This window comes from Podarcis liolepis (genome assembly GCF_965112155.1).
Source record: "Podarcis liolepis genome assembly, chromosome: 10".
In the NCBI taxonomy this organism is placed as follows: Eukaryota; Metazoa; Chordata; class Lepidosauria; order Squamata; family Lacertidae; genus Podarcis; species Podarcis liolepis.
In genome coordinates, this window is record NC_139562.1 from 30,207,282 (window position 1) to 30,234,893 (window position 27,612).

Sequence of the window (27,612 nt, forward strand, 5' to 3'; positions counted from 1 at the left end):
ATACAGTACTGAGTATAAATTAATTTTTACATAAAATGGGTGTGGAGAGAGAGACCTTGCCCTCCTTACAAATGAAAAAGATGCAGGAAAACAAATGGTCTTTTAAAGACAACGAGAAGTAAGATTGAATAGCAAGAAGTGTTCTTTAATGTCAGAGAGCAAGCTTTGGGTGTAAGGCGGGTAGACAGGCAGGAAATCTCTGTTGTTTCCATCAGCCTTAATTTTTTTTAAAAAAAAAATCCTGCTACTGGCCTCCTGCATGAAACTAGATTGAGATTGAGAGACCATAGCCATTGCTGTAAGCTTACTTCTTTTATTCGCCAGTAGTGCCTGACTATAGTGCCAACTGATCGTTTTGCAAGGTTTGATCGGCCCATAGTCTTGGTTTGCAAGGAGAAAAGTGGACCTACCCAATACAGCAGATCAGGGAGGGGAAAACCCATGGCCCTCCAGATGGTTTTGTCCTACAACTCCTATGTTCCCTAACCATTGGCCATGTTGGCAGAACTGGTGGGAACTGGAGTGTTTCCCATTCCAGCATTAGGCAGTACAGGAACCTGCCTCTAGCACCTGAATCCAAGTACTCCATACAAATGCAATTCAAGGGGGAAACAGTCCCCCACCCCCTTGGACCCTTTGGATAACAGGATCTGAGGTATGGGGGCAATTGTGTGAGCCACAAGTTTTCTCTCTCCTCCCCCCCCAACCTCCTACAACTGAAGAGAGTGGAAATACCAGACCCAGTTTGTCCCACGAGTTTGCAGTCAGTGTGCCTACCTTCCTACCAGTCTCCTGGTTTGTAGCCTTTTCCTCTTGCTCCATACAAATGAATGGAGCAAAACAGCTTAAGCCAGCCTTGCAGGAAAAGGAGGAAAACCTGGATTTTCAATCCAACCTGGTCATCAGGCAAATGTTGCGTTTCACATGCTTCCTATAAAAGTGACTCCAGGGGTAGGTTATTCCTTCTCTTTCCTTGTGCCAAACATTTGCACAGATACATCTTTTAGGTAGCATTGTGTGATGTGTCTGTCTCTTTCTGACAAATGCATGTGACTGCCATGCTTCAACTCTTCATCTGGTCTACCTGAGACATGGCAGGAAATCTTTCCAAGCATTAAGGTCTATCCAAGGTGCCTTTTGCTGGGCTTAATCCAGCACAAAGACCAGAGAAATGGCAGAGGCAGAGAGCAGGGGAGAAAGAGGGACTTACCTTGCAAAATTTTATTCACACTCTATCCCAGCCTTTGCCAACCTGATGCCCTCCAGATGGGGCTGATGGGAGTTGTAGTCCAAAACATCTGGAGGGCACCAGGTTGGCAAAGGCAGCTCTACCCATTTCCCCACTCATTATGTGTTTTTTTGCCCTTCTTTTGCAAGAGAATACAGAGAGGTAGGTGGAAAGTAGAAGTTATGAAGTCTTGTCTGTGCAATCCTTCTTTACTCTTTCCTCCAACACTTTAAAGATAAACAGGTGAGTGATCCTTTCTCTGATTTGGGAAAAGTGAACGTCTTTCCTTCTTATTTTACCTCCCCACAGGCCCCTGCAATCGTTCCTGAAGATAGGCCACTCTTTCTCACACACCCAAAACCTTCAGAGGTTATTATTCTTTGGTGATCTGGAATGGCTTGTGAACCTTTAAAGAGATAACCGTTCCCAGCTTTGAAGAGACAAAATATAGGACAGCTGAGAAAAACAGAGAAGATTAAAAATAGCCAGTGGTTAAAGAGGGCCAGTTATCTCTGCTCAGCTTCTCTGCCTCCCCCACATACATCGGATGCTACTGACTGGCTCCTTGTCCAGGGACTCTGGCTGAACAGCACTGGAAACAGAGGATGAGGTCAAAGCACCACTTGGCACACAGGCGCGACTACGCAATGCATCGTGCGATCTTTTATGGCTGTTGCAAGGCTTGGCACAGCTCCGTTTTCATCCGATCAGATGATGTTCACCTGAGGTTATTAAGACGAGTTAGCATCTGCATATTCGTTGCTGTATCATAGGAGGGATGGTAATAACACTGCCTTGGAAATAAAGTCACCCACAAGGGACCTGTGATATGGGCTGGGCTGGTGGTAATCACAGAGTCATACCAATGATCTGCGCAACCCGTTGCTGTTTGACCCCTGATGAGCAGCAGCTCTCCAAAATACCAAGCAAAGGTCTCTTTCTCGGTTTACACTGCTACTTGAGATCGCTTAAACAGAGGTGGCATTGATTGTCATTCGAAGAACATGCTCTAATACGGTTATTATGATTAACCTACCCACCCCGTCCCATTAAAATATAAAGCCTCTGAAACGGGGACTGCAGGTTGGGTTGGGGCTCCAGTTTATCCAGTGGTGGTAGTCCTCACTTTACTGAATGCAAAGCCATTAAGAAAACCTCATAGCGAGCCATTCAAAAAAAAAGGGGGGGGATTTCAAATTCCAGCTGCAATAGGAGAGTAGCAACAGGATAAGTCAAGCCCTCCATAATCATGTGCAAAGAAGGCCTCTTTAACCCAAGCAGCTCCCTGGATGGGTGTGGGGACGACCAGCAGTTCCCTATAGCACAGCTGCTCCATTCCTGTTCACTGTCCCCACCCCCAGCTGGCAGCAGAAAGCGCCGTTGGACAAATGAATTTTGCTTTCATTGTTTCCATTCCCAGAGCATGGCATGTTTTAGTGGTTTTAAAAAATAAAACATATATATATATATACACACACACATACACACACACATTAAAGATATCTAGTCAGACATCACGATAGAAGTCCTTAGTGCATTTGCTGTCACTGGTTGCCACTCTGACTGCCTTGACTTGCATCTGTTGTGCTGTAAGCTGCCTGAGCCCAGCTAACAGTCTGGGTGGGAGCAAGGAGGAAGAAAGTGGGTGGCGGTGGGGAAATCAAGCCTCCTCCTTCAAAAGGAGATCGGGGCCACAAGTCTTTGCCCGTTTCCAGTGCGTTTGCTCCAGCAGGCAGTATATTGTCCATCCAAATGGCTGTGTTTTCTTTCTTCCGTTTATTTCCGACCCTGGTTTCTTCCTTTCGGGACAATGCTGAAATGCAATTAGGTGAGAAGTCGAAGGGTAAACTTTGGTGGGAGAACGTCCAGCGAGCAAGGGATCAGGAAGCACCATTGGCCGTCCAAAAGTAGCATTGAGGCGGATGGACGGAGAGAAACTCTGAGGACCCCATGGGGGCAATACAGCAAATATATTAAATAATAAACCTGGAATAAAAGCAAACAGAAAAAGTAGGTTTAAGAGTCCATCATGTGCTCAGTTCATCCTAGTTATTCTTTATGATGTGCTATGCCCTGCCTACAAGAAGGTTCATAGCTGACAGGCTGCTACTCTATACAAACGTACTTATCATCCAGTTTGCTTACTTTAATCTCAATCTAAAAGTTTTGGTTTCTATAGAATTGGGGTTTTTTGCTTTTTGTGGGGGAAAACAGTGTGGTGGTAGGAAGAGTAGCTAGGGGCGGTGGATGGAGTGCCATAGAATCATATAACTGTAGAGCTGGAATGGACCCAAGGGCCATCTAGTCCAACCCCCTGCAATAAAGGAACCTCAGTTAAAGCATCCATGACAGATGGCCATCCAACCTCTGCTTAAAAACCTCCAAGGAAAGAGAGTCCACAACCTCCCGAGGGAGACTGTTCTAGGGCACAAATGGGCATGCTCTTATTACGCTCTATTTAATCTCGGAAAAGCCATTTTTGCTACACTTAAAGCCATTTTTCTGTTCAGTCTTTCTCAACCAGATAATTTGCAGAACAACTCTCTCATCAGTCTCAGTCGGCATGGCCAATGGAAAGATCTGGAGGGCAGCCGATTCAGGAAGTTGTCTATCCAATCTCAAGAAGCAAGGTGCCAGCCTGACAGACCAGTCTGTTTGTTCCTTGCCTTTGATTAGGTCTTCCCAATCAGCAGAACTATGTGTCTGCTACACCTATTATGCCTTCCTTCCTGGACAGGTGACAGACCACTAAGCCTAATCAAAGCTGTGCACAGTCACAGTGCTCCTTGATAAGACAAATCCCAGTGGAGGAAATATTTATTCCTTGTCTCTTCCTCTCATTCTTTGGCTTCCTAACATGAATGGCAAATTAAGTTTGATTTCCATGTGACTCACAATGGAACAACGTTTTTAATGATTCTGAGCTACATGTGTTTGATGAGCCCAACTGCTTGACAACGTTTGTTGTAAGAGGCAGATTTGCAAAGCTACTTGGGCACCTTCCATTGGTAAACATGCTGCCTGCTGGATAGTCTCACACTGAGACTACCACACTGTGCGCCTGATTGAAACTTACGCAGCAAAGTGGGTGGGTGAGTAAGCAGCGACAGGCATGGAAGCTGCAAGAAGGAAACTTCCAATGGGTACATTAGCTGAAGTAGGCTTCCTCATGAGTAAACATTGTAGAAGGAGCTTTGCTATGGGACACGCAGGAAGTTGCCTTATACTAAGTCAGACCATTGACTCAGTTGTCAACACTGTCTATTGGCTCTTCAGGATCTTTGGCCTACAAAGATGCACTCTGTTGCTGTGCAACGGCCTCCCCTTGTGACAGAGCACAACTAATTTCTGTGTGAAACTGCCATTTTAATTCTGCTTCCAGCCGATTGCTTGTGCAAAAGCACAAGTGGTGTTCTTGCGATAGAGGTTCCTGTGCATTCACAACATGGCAGCTGTGTTTGTCGCAGTTACCTGACATTTGCACTTTTGCCCGCCGGCATCTTCTATGCTGGGAAGATTTCTTTCAGGGCCTTCTTATCGTGCACATGCTTGAACTTCCGATGCTTCCTCTTTTGTGGTGGCAACCGGTGCGCTCGTGCCCTTGCTGGAAGAGAAGCCCGAGTGCTCAGTGGCAGCCCACCTGCTAGGAAAGGAAGGCGCATGAAATACACACTGGCAGGCAGCAGCTCATGGAGATTGCTAATCAAATTCTTCCCTTCCCAAACGCCTTCCCTGACGTTACTTCTGACTCTTCCCCACCCATCCAACCCTCTGCAATGCTCACCTCTATGCTCTCTTGAGTTTGGCCGGCTGAACACTCTGGGTGATACTGCTTCACATCGACATTCCAGGTGGTCTTCCAAGGCCACAATGGCTTTATTAAAGACTGGTTTCTTTCGGACAATTTCAATCTTATTTACCTATTGGAAGAGATTAAAAACAACACAAATCTGTCATGTGTGTATATATAAAATATTAACTTCAGATCAACCAGCACCATTGATGTTATATATTTATATACATTTTGAAGCCCTTTGCAGCTTATGTGAAATACGGATACGGCAAAGTTCTTAATAAGTACCAAAATCACTTTCTTGGACCTTCAGGATCATTTTTCTGAAACCAACCCAGTAATCATGAAAGTGCATTGTGAGATGCACCATGATCTAGCAACTGTCAAACTTGCCATGTCGGATCCTATACAGTGGTGCCTCGCAAGACGAAATTAATCTGTTCCGCGAGTCTCTTCGTCTAGCGGTTTTTTCGTCTTGCGAAGCAACCCTATTAGCGGCTTAGCGGCTTAGCGCTATTAGCGGTTTAGTGGCTATTAAAGTCTTAGCGGCTATTAAAGGATTAGCGGATTAGCGGCTAAAAGGCTATTAGCGGCTTAGAAAAAGGGGGGGAGCGGAAAAAAATCGGAACACTTGCAAGCCCATAGGGAAAATCGTCTTGCGAAGCAGCTCAAAAACGGAAAACCCTTTCGTCTAGCGGGTTTTCCGTCTTGAGAGGAATTTGTCTTGCGGGGCACCACTGTAATCGGGATAAGTTGGGTCCACAGGAATGGAAGAGACGGAGAGTGCATTCAGCCCAACCTCTTTGAAACAACGGCCACCCATCCATCTGTGCCTGCCCACCTGCCACATTGTGTTTCACAAGTGCAGAGCAGGTGCGTTGCAAAATGATATCTGCACAGCGAATAGGTCCATGTCACTCCAGATAAGCTGTAGCATTGCTGCTGCTTGCTAGGAGCAGAATGGGGCAGGGCAACAGCAGTGTGCACAAGTGCAGCGGAATTTACACCTGCAGCCGGCAATAGGATATTTCCCTGCCCTCGCTGCCCCTCTGCAGCGCTTCATCACAGCCCTGGTGCATGGCAGCACCACTGCAGACAGGAAGGTGGCACAGTGGTGGTACTCGTACTTTTTTCCCTAGAAAAATAGGTGCCGGTACTCACCATGAAGTTGTTAAAGTAAGTGCCAAACTTTTTAACAACAACAACGAAAGAGGTGCCAGTACTGCATGCCCTTGAGTGCCCCCTAAAAAAACACCCAAGCACTGGTGGCACTCAATTCATGTGCCACAACTGATTATAGGACCAGGGAGTCCAAGTAATAACTGCTGCTTACATCTGGAAGAGATGGTAACTCTGCTGAAGGCAATTGGAAGTTACCACTGAGCATAGAGCTGTTCCTGCCTGAAGGCTTCACCACGACCATTTTTTCTCTTAATGCACCGCTCTGCACACGTCAGGACACATGCTTCTGGCTAGACAAACATTTCCAACCAAACAATGCAGGCACCTCTATTTTCAGAGGAACCATTTCCAGGTCACATTTTCTTGGCTGCCCTTTGACCTCTTGATTGCTTTTTTTTCCACGAAAACAACTCCCTCTGTTGCTCTCTTCTCCCTCCCCGCGGCCCAATTTCATTCTCTCTATTCAGTGTGACTTTCTAGAGAAAGGAATTTCCTGGCAAATGTATGGTGTAATATCTTCCCACCCCCGTGCCTTCTTACTATGGAAGACCCCTGGAATCCTCCCTCGTGCATAGGTCAAGCAAGGGGATCTGCATTGTATTTTTAAATGATTTTTAAAGTCATTTGTCTGGGAGGAAGTGCAGAGATCACATATTGGCTGGATATTTAGCAGGATCAGAATGAGAGGTCAGCTGGCAGGTATCCGCTTACAGCACATCCAGACAAGAGAATGAGGAGGAGCTGCTGGCTTAATGGAGTATTTGCTGGAAGAGCAAGTGCACTGGCATGGTAAAGAAGAACAGGTCAGCATCTTCAGATCTCCCAGTGCTACCCTTAAAGGGTAAAGGTAAAGGGACCCCTGACCATTAGGTCCAGTCGTGACCGACTCTGGGGTTGCGGCGCTCATCTTGCTTTACTGGCCAAGGGAGCCGGCGTACAGCTTCCGGGTCATGTGGCCAGCATGACTAAGCTGCTTCTGGCAAACCAGAACAGTGCACGGAAACGCTGTTTACCTTCCCGCCAGAGTGGTACCTATTTATCTACTTGCACTTTGATGTGCTTTCGAACTGCTAGGTTGGCAGGAGCAGGGACCGAGCAACGGGAACTCACCCCATCACGGGGATTCGAACCGCCAACCTTCTGATCGGCAAGTCCTAGGCTCTGTGGTTTAACCCACAGCGCCACCCACGTCCCAGTGCTACCCTTAGCTGTGAGTTTTAAGGTTTTTTTCAATAGTCCTATTAAGTCATTCCCCCTCATGTGTATCAAATGATTAAAAACAAAGGCATGCACTGCAATTCTACGTGTGCTGCTTACTTGGTAGGTAAGTTCCACTTACTAACTCACAAAGTAAGTTCCATTGTGTCAAATGGTACCTTCTCCCTAGTAAGTGTGCTCTAAGGTGGCAGCCTTAAAATCTACACTTCTGCCTTGATATAAAGGCCGTAGGAAGAAGCCTTTTGCATTATTACAAAGATGCATCATGTTACACATTTTCCCGTCTTCATGGGATGAAAAGTTCCAGGGCCAGTGCTACTGGATTTAGTTTCCTTTAGCACTGGAGACTCACTTTAGTAAGAAATATGCAAGAAGAGCATAATGAAAGTACAAAGACAACACTTTCAGCAGGCTGTTGCTTCCCCATATAAGCTTCACTCCCCCGCCCCTGACTCCCAAAGCAGGCCTTTGTCTTTGTCTACCTGGATGTGGCGCTCACGGACCCGCGTGGCGCGGCACTGCATGTTTCGGGTATTGCAGCAGCCTGTGCACCGCTGCACTTCCACGCATGGCGGCCACACCAGGAAGTTGGCGTTGGTGGGATCCACCATGGTCCGGGAGATTTCAAAGACTTCTGTCCGTGTCTTGCACTCTGCAATTACTGCTGGCTCCACAGGTTCTCCTCCAACTGGAAAGATCCAAGAAGAAAAGCTATTGGCTTAATCAACAAGGACTATATGCTTCCCTATTCCATTCAACTGCCTGCCCAGTTTTAATGGGTATCTCATATTACCCACATCATCGTCTGCGGAATCAAGAGCACTGTTGCACTGACATATTGGCCTTGTGTGAGATGGCAGGGCTATAGACAGACGAAAGTACAAATTCATGTTTATGGAGAAAGGTGTGGGGAAACTGGGGGTAATTTCTCACACATCCTTAGAAGCTACTAGGAGCCTTGGTAAGTCTCTTGCAATTGTCAAAGAGTGGAGGTTATTTCAGGCAACACAGAACTGCGTCGTTCTTCAAGCCCCTGATTTTTGCCTCTCTGCACTGAACATCTGGATCGCTCAGTTGGTTAGAGCATGGTGCTAATAACACCAAGGTTGCAAGTTCAATCCTCGTATGGGACAGCTGCATATTCCTGCATTGCAGAGGGTTAGACTAGACTAGATGATTCTCGGGGCCCTTTCCAACTCTACAATTCTGTGAAAACTCCTTAAAAACACAATCACCAATACCCTGTTTCTGTTTCATTCCAACTGCAGAACTTCAGGTTTTTCCATTGCAGAATCTGAGTGTTGAGCTTTCTTTTAAGGAATTAGAATCTCAGGGGTTGTATCCAACTTAGCTGCACTCAGAGCAGACACATTGAAATTACTGGACCTAAGTTCATAATGCCCATTATTTATTATATTTCTTTCCTGCACTGCCTTCCAAAGCAGTTCAGAGCAACAAACAATGTGTCTGCTCTGCGTGTGATGAATGCTGGACACCACCCCATATCTCTCAGCTAAATTCCCAAGGTCAGAGAAACAGGGTGGTAGTCAACTAAAGTTTTACTCAGAGTAGACACATGGAAATGAATGGGCCTAACCCGGCCATGTCCATCAATTTCAATGGGTCTACTCTGAGTAAAGCTTTGTTGGCCCTCACCCACAACTTTAGGAGTTGACCTCAAGCATGTAGCCTTACGTCTCTGGAAATGCAACACCAAATGAATACTATCCCGTGTAAAAGGTATCTGTTTTATCTAACCACATTTGTAACCCTGTCCTTCTTCACAACAACCCTGTGAAGTAGGTGAGGCAGAAAGGGACTGGAACTCAACTTTTCCAGCTCCTAGTGCAACACAATCTACTACACCAAGCTGGCTTTGATTGGATGGCACCTAAAGTTATAAGAAAGTTCACAAAGCTGTCATATTACCCGAAGAGAAAGACACAGTTCATGGTTCATGGTGTCTACAGTGCCAGCCTTGTGCTTAAATTCCCTCACATAGATTAGATATGTCATGACTGCAACTTACCTAGACTTCGTCTCCCTCGGAGAAACGAAACAGGATTTTGACCAGGATGTATTCTGGTAGTATTCAGGTATGAAGTGGAGTTATCTTCTTCTGCAAAAGAAAACACACACACACAAACTGTAATTGACAGTAATGCAGTGGAAAGGTTACATTATCAAAGTATGTACATGGAGATAAACATAATTTAAAAGGAGGAGACAGGAGAGACGCTAGTTCAGGTAAATTACTACTGTGTCTCCTTAGGGTAATCATTAGGAAGGTCAATGAGGGTTAATTGCAATGAGTGTAGTTCTGGGAGTGTGTAGGATAGTTCATATGCTTTCCAGTAAAACCTCCATAAACTGCAGCCTCTCTCCCAACCAACCAAATGTATATAAATTGGTTTATTTTCCAGGGACTTGCTCAGTCTCCATGCTTTAGTCTGTATATTTGCCAATCACACACAGAGAGAACGAGCATGAAAGTGCAGGGAGCAAAGATAAATCTTAGAAAGGCAATAGAAATGTAAAGGAACTTGATCACAAAATTTTTCACAAAATTGGGATTGTGGCAAATAAACAGCATATTTCAGCAGCATACCCTTGAATGGTTGAAATGGAAAATGCTACACATTTCATGTGAACATGGTGTAATTCACAGAGCAGTAATGAGCAAGCTGCGAGCCACTTCCATGGAATTAAGCAACAAGCAGTGTGCCAAAGACGTTAACTTTAAAATATATTTCTCTACATTCCAGGAAACATGTTTTTCAAAATATTTGGAGATGTTATCGGCTAGCAGAATTTTAATGTTACACCATATCTACCTCCCAAATTACTAAGATTTTTTTCCTCCAGCATTCCAAAATACCATGCATGTTACTTGTTTTGTAAATTGTTCTACAGCAATTCCCCCAGTCTTTCTCTGCCTGGGAAAAAAAGGCTTTTGTGCAAAATGGAGAGTGGAGAGTAGCTGGAGAGCAACCTGCAGACTGAATCGCAACAAAGACCAGTCAAAGATTGCAGCCTCTAAATAAGGGAGCACCTATTGTGCCATCCGAAAGAGCAACACAAAAACTTCAACAAACCTGTAACATATAGTGGAAAAACCATATTCCGTACCTACTGTACAGGTGCAGCTGGGACTATGCAAAGTATAGCACAACCCAGAATGGGTTGACGGGCAGAAACTCTCAGACTCTCAGACTCTGACAGTAAGAGCTGTTCGACAGTGAAATTTGCTGCCAAGGAGTGTGGTGGAGTCTCCTTCTTTGGAGGTCTTTAAGCAGAGGCTTGACAACCATATGTCAGGAGTGCTCTGATGATATTTCCTGCTTGGCAGGGGGTTGGACTCGATGGCCCTTGTGGTCTCTCTGATTCTATGATTCTATGATTCTTAGGCACTGGTGCAGATCTTTTACATGATCTGCTATTTTATTCTTTTGAGTGGAGGGGCTAGGGTCTGAACCTGGGGTCCTTTGCATGCTAAGCATGTGCTCCACAAATGAGGTATGCAGTTCCTCCCATCTCACTGGCTCACAGAGTAAGAAAACCATATGTTAGTTTTTTTAAAAAATAATTCACAAAATATAGAACTGAAGAATAAAAGAAAAAAGGAAAGAAACAGAAGAATAAAAGGGGGGAGGATAGATACATTACATCCATCCATAATTCTATTCCATCTATTTCCTGTCCATCCTTCCATGACTCCCTAAAGTTTCCCATTCCTGCTGCATATTTTTCCTAACTATTTAAACATTCAAATTATTCTCATTATAAACTATAACTGCTGAGTTTACTCCAAACTGACTAAAGTTCTAACATTTTCACAATGTTTTTAAGGTAGTCTACAAATGGCTTCCATTCCTCTTTAAAACTTTTCTCTTCTTGCTCTCTAATTTTGGTGGCTAAGCTTGCTAATTCTGGATATTCCATTCATTTCATCTGCTGCTCCTTCTTTGTAGGTACTAATCTCTTTGTGCGTATAGGATTCTCGCTGCTGTAGTGGTATACATGAATAAACTTACTAGTTTACTTGGTACCTCGGACCTCATTATTCCTAACACAAGCATATGTTAAATTTTAGGCACTGAGGGTAGGCTGCAAGAGATGGAAAGGCCTGCCAGCTTTCAATTCAGTTCCCTATGAGCACACCCATGTGTTTTCCCATAGGAAATGCTGGATAGAGCAATTCCCGTCACACCTCCTAGACTTTCCCTGGAGCTACCAGTCCCTCTAGAGTCTAGAACAATGGCAATTTTTGATGATAGACCCTGCTCAGCTGCAGGTCTTTCCTTGTTTGAACTACTCACTTTGTAAGGGGAATCAGGACAGGTGCCAATATTATGGGATTCATGTGGATTGTGAGGCTCAGGGAACTGATGGCCTGTGTTTGTCTATGGAACACAGAATGAAAAAACAAGCTTTCCACACACATACACCACCAGCAGACATCTTTATGGCCAAATGAACCACAGCCACAAATTTTCTACATGGGACTCAATATCAGTATCCCAGGGGATGGCGTGAAGGGGCGTGAGATTAACCACCTTGAGGAAGCTAAGCAGGTCAGGGTCTGGTGAGTGCTTGAACGAGAAACCTCCTGGGAACTACATGCATACGGCTTTGGGTTATGTGACGTAAGAAAGGCAGGGGATATAAATAAAACAAATATTTCTCTCCCTCTCTCGCAACACTAGAGGACAGCCAATGAAATTAAATGTTGGGAGATGCAGGACAGACAAAAGTACTTTCACACAGCACCTCCTTAAACTATGGAACTCACTCCCTCAAGAAATTTGGATGACTTTAAAAGAGGGTTATAGGGATGCGGGTGGCGCTGTGGGTTAAACCACAGAGCCTAGGACTTGCTGATCAGAAGGTCGGCGGTTCGAATCCCCACGACGGGGTGAGCTCCCATTGCTTGGTCCCTGCTCCTGCCAACCTAGCAGTTTGAAAGCACACCAGTGCAAGTAGATAAATAGGTACCGCTCTGGCGGGAAGGTAAACAGCATTTCCGTGCGCTGCTCTGGTTCGCCAGAAGCAGCTTAGTCGTGCTGGCCACATGACCCGGAAGCTGTACGCCGGCTCCCTCGGCCAATAAAGCGAGATGAGCGCCGCAACCCCAGAGTCGGCCACGACTGGACCTAATGGTCAGGGGTCCCTTTACCTTTACCTAAAAGAGGGTTGGACAAATGCATGAAGGAGACAAATGCATAGGTTCTGCTGCACTGTCAGAGGCAGTGCGAATCACAAGTGGGGCAAGTGCTGATGTGCTTTCGGGCTTCCCACAAGTAACACCCCACTTCCCAAGGGAAAGGGAAAGATTAGTCACTGGAACAAAACTGTATCTCTTATTCATGCGTTAGGGCCTGCTAGGCTCTTCCCTGACCCTCTTCCATCCCCTGTTCTCTGGAATTTTATCAGGCTAGGGTGGGGGTTGCATTTGCGCAAAGGTTAAACAGACAAGGAAAAAATAGCCGCACTGTTGACTTGAAACAAATCTTCTATTGAAAAACAGAGTTCTCCCCTCGACCCCACCCCCCCTTCCCCCAAGGGTACCCTTTGCCTCAATATATGGGCAGTGCAGCTACTACTGATGGGGAGAGCACGCCCAGCCTTGGAAAAGCCAGTGCTGCTAATTTTGGAAGCCATGCTATTGTACGGCTTTGTGGAATCCAAGGGGGGGGGGGAGAGACTAGCCGCTTTTCTCTAAGGGAAACAATAGCAGAGCACAGCTGGTGCCCTCCCTCTGCCTTTCCCTCCTCCACTCTCGGGCATTTTTGAAAGGGAGCGGGAATGCTTTTGAGAGCGCGCCAGTGGTCCGACTGGCATAGGAAACAAAAGCAGGAAATTCTGTTCCCCCGTAGATAGTGTCTCGGCAAAGATTACAAAGCTACAAACAGTCAAACACAAGAGAGAAGGCCGGGGGCTGGGAGGGGGGCAGGTGGCAGGCAGGGAGGACAGGCGGGAGCAAAAAGGCTATAGTAGAATGGAATTCACTCTGAAGAAAACGTTTATAAATACATTCCAGGGCCAACCCGGTGGCCATGACGTGTGCTCACATTCCTGCACGTGCCAAAAACCTCCTCGGTCCAGCCGCTGCTGGGTGACCTCAGTCATGTGGGCAGGTATCCCCAGAGCCCCACCACAAAGCCAGAAAAGAAAAATCCATTATCCAGGCACCATGATAAAGCAGCAAATCTGCTCCCCTCCAGCTGCCTTATGTTGCTCATTTCTTCCTTTCCACAGCAGAGAAAAGAGCAGGATTCTAAAAATGAGACAGGGCAGCTCTAACTGCACTATGAATCATGGAAGGCTATAGATTTTTCTAGTGCAGAAACTGATGCAGTTCCCAGACTCCTGGAGACCTTTGCCCTAATCTAAAAGAAACACAGTGTGGCGTTTGTTTGTTTGTTTGTTTGTTTGTTTGTAGTTGTTTTTAAGTGCTAATAATAATTCTGGAGGGAAAGGAGAAATCTTGTTAAAAAGAAAAACAGAGCTATTCATTAGCTAGCTGAGCCTTGAGGGTGTTTCTTAATGTTCCTTTGCACCTCCTGTATCCACTTCATGCCTGCCACACCCTTGCAGTCACATCCCAGCTTGCGTGTGGGTCCAGGTTTAAACTACGGTAGCCTTAAATGCATTTTGACATAGCGGTGCCTACTTATGCAGAATTGAAAATAATCATAATGCATGTGGAACTATACTAACCAAGACTTAACAGAATTCAGTGGGACTTGCTCCCAGATAAGTGAGGTTAAGACAACAAACTTATTCAGAAGTGAATGCCTCCGAATTCAGTAGGGCTCTCCCCTCCACATAAGAGTGCTTAGAACTGCAGCCTTCCCTGCCTGTACGCCAGATAGCATTTCATTAATCCTAGCAACCACCTTTTGTGGAAGCCCAACTTTATTATTCACAGATTACTGATTAGAAAAGTGAAGCAGATCACATCCGCACCATGCATATAAAGCACATGGCTTCCCCCAAAGAATCATGGGAACTGTAGTTTGTTAGGGGTGCTGGGAATTGCACCCGTGTGAGGGGTACACTACAGTTCCCGGGGTTCTTTGGGGGAAGCCTTTTGCTTTAAATGTGTGGTATGGATGTGATCGTGATCAGGAGCAGTTGCTGGAAACTGCAGGAGTGGGTGAGGGCTCTTGCACTTGGCTCTTGTTTGTGGGCTTCCCATAGGCATCTGGTTGGCCACTGTGAGAACAGGATACTAGACTAGATGGGTTAGTGGCCTGATCCAGTAGGCTCTTCTTACATTCTGCAAAATACTTGGGTTTCCTAAGGCCCTTCTAGCAAGTCCACAGCTGAGGCTAATTTTAAATTTAAGATTTCTTGGCTCACAGCTCATGCTCTTGGCTGCTCTCCTACAGCAGCTATGAAGGCATGGAAGAGAAGGAGACAGGCAATGAAAAGAAAGAAAGAAAGAAAGAAAGAAAGAAAGAAAGAAAGAAAGAAAGAAAGAAAGAGGGAGCATGCCGGGTGGAGGTGGCATCTGTGTGGCGTTTGTTCAAAAGAGCCACATAGCAACAGCTATATTTGTTAAGTCTGCATGAGCCATATTTTATTCAATAGGTTACATGTTAAGCTGTGTTTCAAAATGTTTATCTCTAAGAGAGGTATGTTTTATTACACTTGCCGCCCTATTAAACGTTTCCTTCATCTAGATTTGCCTTTGGCAATTCCTAGTGAATACTGTTGAGCTAAAGTTTCTCAGAAAACAGAAGGAGGGGGGAGGAAGAGAAGAGAAGAGTTCAGCAGCTAGGAGCCAGGACTCCTCTGCTGTTACATGCCACAATATTTCCATGTATACAGTCATCATGCAAAGTAAGTTCCCAGAGGAGTTTTCTTTCTTTCTTTCCTTTTTTCCTTTTTGCAACTGTGCTAATCCTTTAGCAAAGGGCAGCTTCAAACATTACATAATTTACAGGTACGCTGCATTGGCACCAGACATATGTGAGAGCTTCATGCATTTTCACTGCCAAGCGCACATGTGGGAAGGCGCTTTGATGGGTCCCCACTCCCCACCTCACATACACTTGGAGTACCTTGGGCATGTAGTCATCTCACACGATACATTGTACATGAGGTATAATGGGCTGAAAAGGGCATATATCCCATAGCGCCCTGGGTCTGGTTCCACCTCCTGCTCAGACTTGTCTGCCAGCAGTGGAGCTGTCTCCTCTTCTGCTTTCCATATAGACTGTGCTGCAACTAGCATAATCTTCCTAGAGTTCCCAGGCTTCTTGCAGGACCTCCAGCTGGTAGAATTACATTCCTGCCACTATGGCAAGGGGGCTGCAGCTCATCCTCGCTTGTGGCTCTGGACTGGAGGAATGCATGGCTCTATGAAAGGGCCACACATGTATTCCTGTTTGATTTCTTTCACCGCTTGAGATGATGGGCAAGCAGGATGAGGAAGCAGTGACTGGATCAGTTGCATGGAAGGATTATGATCCCAGTCATTTATTTGCCCATACATTCAACCTTTCCATTTTTTGGCCCATGCACCCAACCTTAGGGGAAGGGCTGTAGCTCAGTGGTAGAGAATCTGCCTTGCATGCAGAAGTTCCCAAGTTCAATCCCCAGCATCTCCAAATAGGGCTGGGAGATCCTCCTGCCTGAAACCCTGGGAGCCGCTGCCAATCAGTGTAGACAATGCTGAGTTAGATGGGCTAACGGCCTGAGTCATAAGCCAGCTTCCTATGTCCCCCATTTTTGTTGTTTCCATCATGCACATTTCCTAGGAGATCCACTGGGCATAGATCAGATGCCCAGGACAGAGATGTAAGCAGGGTACACGACTGTCCCGTGGATATGTTGCCACACACTCACTTTGTGAGCTGTGTGGAAAGGGATTCAGCAACCCAGATGGAGTTAGCAGTTAAGGTAGTGTAAATGACCCACAGACACACTGGGGAAAAAATGTGAGTAGGAAATGGTAAGATGAATGGGATAGTCTTGTCCTCCCATTCACCGACACATTTTGCAGTCCATTCACCCTCACGCATTTGGTGGGCATGGGAAGGGGTTCAGACTGTGGCCACAACAGATGTGAGCAGGATGGCTTGATCTGAATGCCCTTATTTGTATACAAAACAATATTCTACAACACAATGTATTTCTTATCTGGAGTGAGTGCCCGCAGTGGCATCTTGTTGGGTGATATATACATTTGTTCTTGTCTTACTGTTGCTTTTGACTGGGGTTTAAGGAAGAGAAGCATTCAGTGCTGAGGAGATTTACCTACGGAGTCTATCCGAAGGACCTGCTGAAGGTCTCTGATGGAGCGCAATGAGCTGTCACTCAGCAATTCATATATCTCTTCAGGGATGGGGTCTCCCTGCCAAAGAATAAAGAGAAAGAGAGAGAATAAGTGTTAGGGTACCGCAGGTGCCATGTGCCAGTTTTGTACCAGCTACTTCACATGTATCACATCTATCACAGAGAGAGGGGCGATGAGACAAAATGTGCACAAGATTGTTCTAAACGGTGGAATCAGAAACCTCAGAGGGTCCAGCATCCATGAAAAAAATCCCTCTCTTTCTACAGTGTGACACTTGATGACTTGTACAATCACATGCCAATGAATTCTGAGAAGTCTGTTAACAGGCAAATCATCTGGAAAAGCTTTTTGCAGTACCATCCTATGCATGGGCATGAAGTCCACTTGTGTTCAGGGGAGCTTACTTTCTTGTAAGTAAGTTCCATTTCCCAGCCTTAATATACACCTTTCTAGTGCCTTTCAAAGGAAAAACCTTATTATACACCCCCTTGCTATCAAGTTAACTGTTTGAAGATGTTCTCCAGGTGCTTTTTTTCAACCCTTGCTGATTTTATAGTGTTGACCCAGTATATGGAGGCTATGAGAACTGTTAAAACTTAAAGCGCAGAAACGGATGTTGACTTTTCTTTGACAGCTTGATTTCTTCTTTTTGCTTCAAACAAACCATGAGTTTATAACCAAGGTTTGCTCTTGGTTTGCCACTCATTGTTTGCCCGGGAGGAACAAAACAGATGCCCAGGTTTGTAACACCAAATGAAACCATAGCTCAATGTAGCACGGGAGGAGTGCGGTCGCCACAGTCTTTGACCTTGAAACTTGCATTTTGTTTTTTCATGCTAAGCCATAGTTTGGTTTAGCATTAGATATGAACTGGGCGATTATTCTCACATGCAACAGCCTATAGGTGTTTCTATATATTGGATCTCCATATAGAACAGATATGTTCTGTAGAACAAATGTTATGTGTGGGGCAGACACCAACAGCATATGGGTCACATTCACAACTTGAGATAGTTCACATAGCACAAAACGGAAATCCGCATGAGGTCAACATGAGATATGCTAATTTTGTACTTTGTGTATTCAGTAACTTTGCAGCAGGGATTAGGCAAGAAGGAGATTAAGCAGGGGATGGACACGGGTAATTGATCTAGGTTTTCAAGGAGAGATTACCTACATTGATCCAATATTCAGTTACAATTGCGCCAAGTGTTTGCCAAGATGTTGTTACACACACATACACACACAAAAATCTCCAGGGCAGACTTTTGGAATCCATGAGTTGAAACACAAGTAAAGTTATGATGAATGGGGGGCAATTCAGGCCTGCCCCAGTATTTGTGTGTACATGGAGCCTCTTCAAATACACTGGACACAATTCACCATGAGGTTCTCCTGCACAAGCTCAAACTGAAATGAACAGGAGCTATGCAAGAACATGGAAGTGCTTTTCACTGGGTCCCATTAATTTCAGTTAGGGCTTGTACTGGTGGATTGTGGCCATTGTGAAATAAAACGCTCTGGGTTGTATCTGATTTAAGCCATATTCAGAGTGGACCCATTGAAATGAATAGATTTTTGTTATGACTAGCTTATTCCAGTGTTTCTACTCTGAGTATCATTCAGTCAGATATAACCCTCTGTATCCATAGAAACTTTCCAGACCTTAATAGAGCCAGACCATTAATCGCTCAGGTCTGTACATTGACTGGCAGCAGCTATCCAAAGTTTCAGACAGGTGTCTTTTTGGGAATTGATCCCAAGTCCTTTTGCAAGCCTGTGCTTTTCCATTGAACTGAACTCTTTTCTTTTTGCTATCAAAGTAACAGTTTTTCATTAAAATATGCAGTAAATTAATTGCAACCTTTTATTAAATGATAGGGTCATCCGTGCCTCCCCTTTCAATATATAATCCCCCTAAAGTTAAAAGCCCAACCCTGGTTGCCTAATATTGCATCAGCTCTAGTTAAAGCCTAACTGCAGAAACAATAAGGAAAAATACTGCTCCATAAATGTTTCTTCATGGCTCATTGTGCTCCCTATTGTCTTTTGTGACGCGGGAGGGGGGATTGTGCTACAACTGTTGAACTGGGATGTGAATTGCAAGGTTTTGTTGCTGCAGCCTGGAGGGACATACCATGTGGATTAAACAGATTTTGCACAGTACTTTGCAGTTCAAAATTGAACTCCACAGAATCATGAAATACAACAATTGTATGGTGTTTATTTGGATACAACCATATTCCCAGCCCAAGACTACTTTCCCATGGCTTGCCTGTATGATCAGGGATACATATAACATCAGGTCTGGAAGAGAACAGAAATCAGGTATATCAGGCATGATCCTTCACAGACCTCTTCCAACTTCACAGAGACCGGAAGTATTCCAAATAAAAAGCCTGGATAAACAAACAGCTGTTTGCATGTGCAAAGTACCCCAGGGTCTTTCACAAACATTGAATTTTACACTTCTCTATGCTACACAAGCGCGCGCACACACACACACATGCACACACACAAGTTCTGACCACATTCAAGTCATGGTTGGATTGCCAAGCATTTGAGACTGCATATTCTTCTATGTACCAGAGTTATGCAGACTGAATTATTATGCAGCTTTAAGGTGCAACAGAAGTATGTTAAGGGCTTCACATTAGCTGGAAGGGTTGTGGGGAGGGTTTCCCTCTTTTCAGTGGGATCAGGGGTCTTTTGGTCAACATTGACAGCAGACTCTCCAGAAAAGGGAACTTTTTAAAAAAGCAATGAGTACTATTGAGATACTATCAAGACCAGTGTGGTGTAGCAGTTCGAAAGCACACCAGTGCAAGTAGATAAATAGGTACTTTTGCAGCGGGAAGGTAAACGACGCTTCCATGCGCTCTGGTTTCTGCTGCAGTATCCCATTGCACCAGAAGCAGTTTAGTCATGCTGGCCAGATGACCCAGAAAACTGTCTGTGGACAAACACCGGCTCCCTCGGCCTGAAAGAGAGATGAGCGCCGCACCCCATAGTTGCCTTTGACTGGACTTAACCATCCAAGGGTCATTTACCTTTTATTTACCTAGCAGAGTGTTGAACTAGGGTATGGGAGATCAGGGATCAAATCCCCACACAACCATGAAAAATGACACCACACACACACAACAACAACAACAAGAACAAGTATATGGCAGGCTGACAAACAAGGTGATGGCGGACGACCATCACCTGAACAACTTAGGAGATATTTTGACCCTAAGACTAGGAAGCTTTGTAATGATGAGGAGATAATGAACATGTATATATTTTTTGGATTATGCTAGGAAGTCGGACAATTTGCAGCATATTTGTGGGTTTGTTTGTGTTATCTATATCTGCAGGAGGATCATGGCAATGAAGAGCCAGCCCTCACTTACAAGCAAGGTAAACCATCCTGGCTTCCCACAAAAGAGCCCAGGGAGTAAGGTACGGAGAATTTTCTGTAGGAAATCTCTGGTCCTGCAGAAAAGCCCAGAGTTTTTAAGATTCCCCAGGGGAAAGAGAATAATTCTTAAGCCAGTTGGCAGTGGGGCAGATATGTCCAGAGAACACACATCTCCCTCCGGAATCAGTGGCTGGGGGAAATAGCATGAGTGATATCGTGGTGAAATACTGCATATCCATCCTGCTCTCAACACCCCAAGAACTGTATTGGTGTGCTTAACCAGGGAAAACAGATAAACACAAACCTGTAGAAAGTGTTGCACCTGCCAGGAAAAGCAGTTGTGACTTAATAGAGCAATTACTTGGATGACTCTGGCGCTTCCTGATACTTAATACATGGAATATAGAACTTTATTTTAAACTCAGGAACCTCCGAGACATGAGCAAATGCTGAAGGGCTACTGAGAAGTGCAATACGCTCCTGTCAGAACAGGGGAGGAAGGAAAATTGGATGGATGTTTATGGATCAAAGCTCTACTGGAGGAATTGCAAAAGAAGATCATGAGAGGCCAGCATGCAAAAGAACTGATTACATGAATTAGAGCTCCACTCCCTGTTCAGAGAGGTGGGTTTAGGTGCCAAGTTTTTCTTGTCAGAGATGTTATCAGTAGGACCAAAGCATGTCAACACACCCAGCTTGTAAAGTACATTATCCTCTGTCTCACAGAGGGGCTTGGGCCACAAAGACTCTTTATTCTCTCTTTGGATCAGTTCTGAAGGCTGAAGCTCTACGAAGACTTGTTTAGCAAAAAGTACCATTGAGCTCAGGTGTACTTTCCCAGTAAACATGATTCGGATTGGGCTGCAAGAGTGTGCGTCTGCACAGAAGGCCTCCATGTGTGAATTAAGGTGCTTCTTTTACTGCTTTCTACACTTATCAACAGGAAACTGGTTTATTTCAAACTGTCCCGGTAAGCTGATGTCACAGAGCCCAGTTTAGAAGAGGCGCTGTGGGCAGGCAATTATACATACAGGTTCCAGACAAGCAGACATTCATAAGCCTGATAAGGAAAGGTGCCCAGTGCAAACAATGAACAATCCACTCATGCACATGAGTCTGTGAATTAGCTGGGAGAAAGGTGGAATGGCAACAAGGAGGCAGAGCCTGTCCATGAGCCAATCAGGATAGCTGGAGTTACTTTCTTCTCTGCTTTTGGAAAGGTATATGCCCGGAACAGGTTAATGATCTCCTTTTAACTGCTCTGTGGATCAAAGAAGACTCTTGCCTGGCTGGCTATCAAGTGCCTCAGGGCTGGCCTTGCATTGCTGCAAGGCTGCAAATTCCTAGCCCAGCGATTTTTATATCTCTTTGTCTGCCTTGCCTTCCCTTCTTACGGTTTTCCCAGTGGACAGTATGTACTGGCAGGCACAGCTTTATTATGGTCGCTAGTCACAAGGCAGCAGCCACACAGCCAGTACAAGAGCACACATACACACTTTTTCAACAGCGGCTCATGGACTTTGCTTGTGAGGGCTGGGCTGGGCAGAAGACAATGCCAGGAACCAGATGCGGAGCGTGTGTTCTACAACCCAAGGTAGTTCCTGCAATAAACTTCTTGATCTGAGCATTTGAGCCAGGGATGAAGTCTTGAAAGAGTGTTTCTGTTCTGCTGCCCTGCTTAGAGCATCAGGCAGTGCTGGTCCAAGCCATTCTGCTGTCTGAAGCAAAGCCCACATGCCCCCAGCCATGTTGAAGGCAACACTTTGAAAAGTCTTACTGCACCATTTGGACACCAGTTCCCACCTTCATCTACCAGTATCTCTCCTTTCTCCCTCTCCCTTCCACCACAGTGCTTGGCCTCCCTAAGCCACCCCCTAACAACACTCCCAATTCAGACTTTAAAATATTATAAAGCCTGCATTGGGGGTGTTGTCAGTGGGTGGCTCAGGGAGGCTGAGCATTGGGTCTTTTGGATCTGGACCCCAGCTCTTTTGCCTCTTCCCTTCCCTTAAAAAACAGCAACCATGGGCCTGCCTAGGATTATGCTGCCTATACTTTCACCGGCCCACATCTTCTATTCACTGCCCCCTCCCAAAGCATATCTGTTTCCCTTGAAGCCTGCCAGAGACACTTGCCAGCGCTGATGCCTGTCATTCTGCTTTCCCACTGCCAGGACCATTCATCAGCCTGCTTAAATTCAGCAACCGTGTACCTGCTGCTGCCTGCATCACCTCACCTAGTGCAAGAGAACAATGGCACAGGAGTGCATCTCAAGTGTTTTTCCTGGTCCTACCTGGAGCTGTTTGGGATTGAACTTTGGACCTTATGCATGCAAAACAAATGCTGTACGGCTGAGCTGTTGGCTTGCCTCTGCAACCCTTGACAATGGTGCTTACCAGAAGCAGATCACTTCACCCTCCTTCATGGCAAGACCGGCACTTACAGCAGACCAGACTCTTAGTATTGATCTATATCCAGGCCTGTCCCAAAGTTTGCAATGTCTGCCAATCACAGGGGACACATTGCATATTCCCTTCTGTTTCTCAAGAGGACTCTGGAGCCACGCACTTTTGGACTGCTTAGCAGCTAAGTTCCAAATTTGGACTATTTTCCTTCCCTCTTTGTTGCCAACTAATCTGTGCAATTCAGTCCTATCTAAAATCATAATCAGAGATTATCTTGGTTTCCCAAGTTCTAAAAGAGTCACATAGCTTTGGATTATTTCAACCACTTCTGTTCTACAACATCTACTGGTCTTTTAGCCTTAAGAGTAGTCCGTCCCCCCCAAGGTGAGTAGTACCCAAGGCCACCCAAAATATTTTGGAACTCAAGGCAGAAAATCTTCCAAGCATCTCCCTTCCTGGCAGTAAAATACACCAATAATAAATTAAATTGTTGCCTTTTCATGACATCCGAAATCAGCTGCCCATGGCAGCTGCTTCATTCTATCAAACAGTAGGGCCAACACAGAATCACTTTCCCCCCTCCTTGACATTTTTAGTGTCATGGACCATATATAATGAAGTCTGTGAAGGTAGGAATGGAAAAGGCAGCCAGTTTAGTACCCTGCAGGCATGATATAATAGACTGTGATCAAGGGAAGGCTTAGGAGCCACACCTTTTTGCCAAATCCATATGAATGTGGGAGTGCTGCAAAGTCCTGGGAAGTTCCCATGAAAAAAGGCAGGCATGAGCTATGCAGCTCTACAGCGCTCCCCATAGCAGCCCCATTACAGCTCAGTAGTTTCTCGTGGTTATTCTGAGGTTCCGGCCGGAAATGTATTTCATCCTGACATCATGGCCCCAAGGAAACAAAGATTGTGAAACTGGAGTCTGGGGGTGGTAGCAGAAGGAAGAACTTCTCAAGGCTCAGAGAGGAACACCAAGTGCATTTCTGCATTCCGTTTTATTTGAAAAGTCATTCTGAGTATCTAGAGTGTCAGGCCAGTGTCATGGAAGATGAGATTGAAAAGGTCGCCTTATGGTTTGCAAACTGCAGGGAAAAACTCTAACACCTTCCCTTGCTCCCAGTTTGTTTCTTTTGCTCCATGAAATAAGAGCAAATCAAGGAACTCCTCCTGGCCCACCTCATTAAGGAACTGAAAGAGAGACAAAAGCCATACATGCCCTCTTGGCACTGGCTCCTCTTCTCCCTTAAGGCAGGTTAGTTCACCTCTAAACAGATCCAAGCTCCCAGCTTTGCAGTTCAACCTGTCCCTTGAGCTACTATATCTTCCTGCTATATTTTGGAAAGGTGTGGATTCTGTTTAAGCCAAAACATTTCCTCATAGGAAACAAAATGATAGCGTGAAGTGAGTGGGAGGGGGAACCCTAAACTGCCAATCTGGAAAATGTGATCCAGGCAATGCCAGGTTGATACCCTCACTTTTGCCAACCTGACAGCCCACCCACAAGGTCCCAGCCGAGCTTTTGGAAACCTGTGCCTTACAAGTGATTAACTGCTGCAGCTCTGTGCTGTACCAGGGTGGGGTGCATTCTGCACACCTGGAGGACTGGAAGAGCAAAGCAGCTTTTTAACTTTTTTTGAAGATGTTATTTCTCAAAATTGTGCTTGGGGTGGTGGTGGGGAAGCACCGTGACATTCCTCAGCATGGAGTAACATCAACGAGTCCCAGCAGAACCTAGCAAGAGATACACAAGCTGACTTAACCCCCAAAGGCCATGGCTTCCGCATTTGGGGAAAATGCCTTTTAACCCTTCTGTTGCCACACCCAGCAATGGGTGGTCACCTCTGTGAACCTGGCAAACTATCTCTCTTTCATATGTCAGTGAAATCCTCTCTCTGAAGAAGTCTGTTCTTCATGAAGAGAGAAATGCCATTTTAACGATGGCCTTGTAAAATAAGAATTCTTCCGTTTGGATTTTCTTTCTCGCTTGGTTCACCTTTGACATTTTAACCCTCGGTCCTCACCAACCAAGATGACCAGAGGACATTTACTCCCAGCTATCTTTCATACAATGGCAGGTCTTCAGATAAATGCAAACTGGAGGGATTTCCCCCATCAGCATGATGCACTTTTGGTGAGTCTTGGAAACGTCATTCTCTCCTAGTCCCACACATCAGCTGATGGAGAGGAAGACACATGTACACTCTGCTTTGCTGTTTCGGGTGCTGCCTCATCTGAGCAACCTTCACACACTCTTAATTGCTCTGGTACTTTGTCTGCTCCTCTAGCATACAGGGATTTCCTAGCAGGCAGGTGCTGTCCTCTGCAAGGGGATACATGTCTTGTCAGGGGATGGAATTTCTGCAACCTAATCCCAGATCCAAGTGACAATACATATGTGCGAGCATGTGCCTGTACGTGCCGAGGGATGAGTATGCCAAGTAGGATTGGGCCAAATGGCACGGGGACACGTTTCCTTTCAAACCTAGATTACACGATCCATCAAGGAAAGACAAATGTTTACTGCTTTGGGAAGAAATACAACCGGCTGCGTCTATACAACCGCAGTGCAGCCCACATCTCCAACCGCTTCCCTTTATGGCCCGGATAACAATGGGACAGCCAGGGGAAGGAAGGCTTCACACCCACTCACTCCCTTTCCATCACATGGGGGCTGACTCTAATGAAGGAGGAGGATTTGTATCAATTTGGTGGGAGTTTTAAAGAGAGGGGCTTTCCCACATCCACTACCTCACTTGAATCTATCCTACTGAGGAGTCACTGGGTAAATTCTAAAGATTTTTGCATCCCCTCCTATCTTTGCAGGATTGTCAGTTGCTGTTTGTGCCATAGATGCAAAAACAGGGTGTGTTCTTAGGATTTATTGAGCCCAGCGCAAGGGAGTGGAGGAAAACATCCAAAACTGAACAACACTGAGCTGGCACAGACCTAGTCCCAGTACACCAGGGGTGGGGAACCTCGGGCCTGGGGTCAACTGCAGCCCTCCAGGCCTTGCTATTTGACCACACCTTTCACTAGCCTTTCACTGCACCTTCCTCCAGTTCTTTTGCTTGGTTGGAATGTGTCTTTGAACTGTAATCATGCCCCTTGCTTGCCTGGATGAGGAGTTGTACATGCAGATACCTCTGACTTTTGCATGACTGGACTGTAGCCTACTGTACAGAGCTAAGAGTCACAGGAAACTAGGCAGAGGGTCTTCTCAGTAATGGCACCCAACCCGGGCAATGCCCTCACATCAAATGCAAACAGATAAAAAAATTACACAACTCTCCAAAGACATCTCTGTATGGGGAAGTTTTTAAGGCTCAACGTTTTGCTGTGTTTTTATTATGTTCGAAGCTGTCCAGAGTGGCTGGGGCAGCCCAGGCAGATGGGCAGGCTAATAATAATAATAATAATAATAATAATTTGTTGCCACAGCCACCACTGACATGCACCTCCAAGAAGGTTGCCCATGAGAAAATGTGGCCTTCAGGCTGAAAAATGTTCTCTACCCCACTATTCCCTGCAGAGAACTGAGTCCAATAAAAAAGTAGGGAATGTGGGTGGCTAAGGTGTCACAGAAATAATTGGCTTATGAGTGAATGGATGGGAATTGGGCTACATTGGGAAAGGAGAGATGCTGTGTTGAGGCTCTACAACCAATGTAGGAAGGATAGCTTGCAAAAGAAATGCAGTAGATTGCAGGACATGCAGAGAAGCTGAAATAATGTAAAGTTGTTCTGTGATAGTAACTCTCCAGATGAGGACAGCAAGAGAATGGGGCCTGCAGCACGCACTTGGTTCTGTGCAAGTTCACTTCATGGACTTCTCCAAGAAAGTCTATGAGGCAGCAACCCAACTTTACCGTGTAGATGGAGCTAACCTGGTGCCCTACATATTTTGTTGGACTCCTGTTCTCGTCAGCCCTAGATAGCATGGCAAAGGTCAGGGATAAAGGGAGTCATTGTCCAACAACTTAGAGGACACGAAGTTGCGGAAGGCTGCCATTTGCTTAATTTAGAGGACAGCTTTTGAGTCATTCAGATATGGTGGTGGTCAAACCAATCCTAGATCATGTACGGTATATATAAATTGTGCATTTGGAAATAATGTGAAACAGATCTGAACATATTTGAGCTCTTGTCACATGATTGAAGCAACTGTGCCTATCTCTGCTCCAAGAAGTTGACTTGTGTACAACTTGTTTTATTAAATCCCACCTCTTCCTCTAAAGGAGACCACAATTTGTGCGTGTGAGCAAATGTGTTCTCCCTGAAGATTACCTGCAGGCATGTCTATGGGTTGCTCAGAGATCCATGTCTTGCCTTAATTTAGGTGAACCCTTGAACTGAGTGTGCATCACACTATGCAAGCTTACAGTGTCAATGGTGTACTGATGATGTCTCAAAGACTTATTCTGCTCCACAGCAGACCCCATTCTGTTGGTGTATTCATTGCTATACCATGTTTCAATGACAACTGTATGCTCCTCAGGGGCAGAGACTGTGCCTTTACTTGCCTTCATTAACCATCCTGCATACTTTTGGATGCTTAAAAACAATATATTCATGGTGTTCGCTTGCAGGTGCTTTGTCAGTTCATACATGTTTGCTTGAATAGGACCGGAATAGCCATGAAGCTTAATGAATGGTTCACACAGTGATTGTAAACAATAGTAGTATATGTCTTGGCATAAAAGGGGGAGACAACTTTTGAAAGGTTTATTCTTCCCATTACTCTTTAGCCGCAGTGGGACAAATTATCTCTTGCCATTAACTAACCTGGACATTTTTACTTAGATACCAACCTATAAAGCAAATAAATGAATAGCACTTATTATGTTTGTATTCAGATACAGAACTCTTTGGAATATATGCAATAGGAAATGGCCTCAGCTGACATTTTTTTAAAGGAGAATTTATATCCACCATAGTTCACTGATAATGCAACATGCACATGACATGCACTTTGATATCTATAATCTGAACTCAAAGTAGACTGCAAGATGTAGCCTGGTTTACTTCCAACTAGCCGCAAACCAGAGAAGCAGATCTCTGCGTGGTCTGAGGA

General features: G+C 45.2%; 1 protein-coding gene across 4 annotated transcripts in view; it reads right to left on the reverse strand.

Annotated features, from left to right (window-relative positions):
* Positions 1 to 235: 235 nt before the first annotated feature.
* The window catches only part of PDGFB (platelet derived growth factor subunit B), a 46,049-nt gene continuing 18,672 nt past the window's right edge, over positions 236 to 27,612 (reverse strand). For 2 of the 4 annotated variants that reach the window (XM_083462407.1, XM_083462410.1), the window contains 6 exons: positions 16,689 to 16,785; positions 9,451 to 9,540; positions 7,904 to 8,109; positions 5,013 to 5,148; positions 4,700 to 4,871; positions 236 to 3,214 (listed from right to left, as the gene is read on the reverse strand). In XM_083462407.1, the coding sequence (XP_083318533.1) occupies positions 4,732 to 4,871; positions 5,013 to 5,148; positions 7,904 to 8,109; positions 9,451 to 9,540; positions 16,689 to 16,785 (669 nt within the window). In that variant the 3' untranslated portion in view covers positions 236 to 3,214; positions 4,700 to 4,731. The remainder of the gene's footprint in view (positions 3,215 to 4,699; positions 4,872 to 5,012; positions 5,149 to 7,903; positions 8,110 to 9,450; positions 9,541 to 16,688; positions 16,786 to 27,612) is intronic. The other 2 variants (XM_083462409.1, XM_083462408.1) reach the window with 2 other exon arrangements.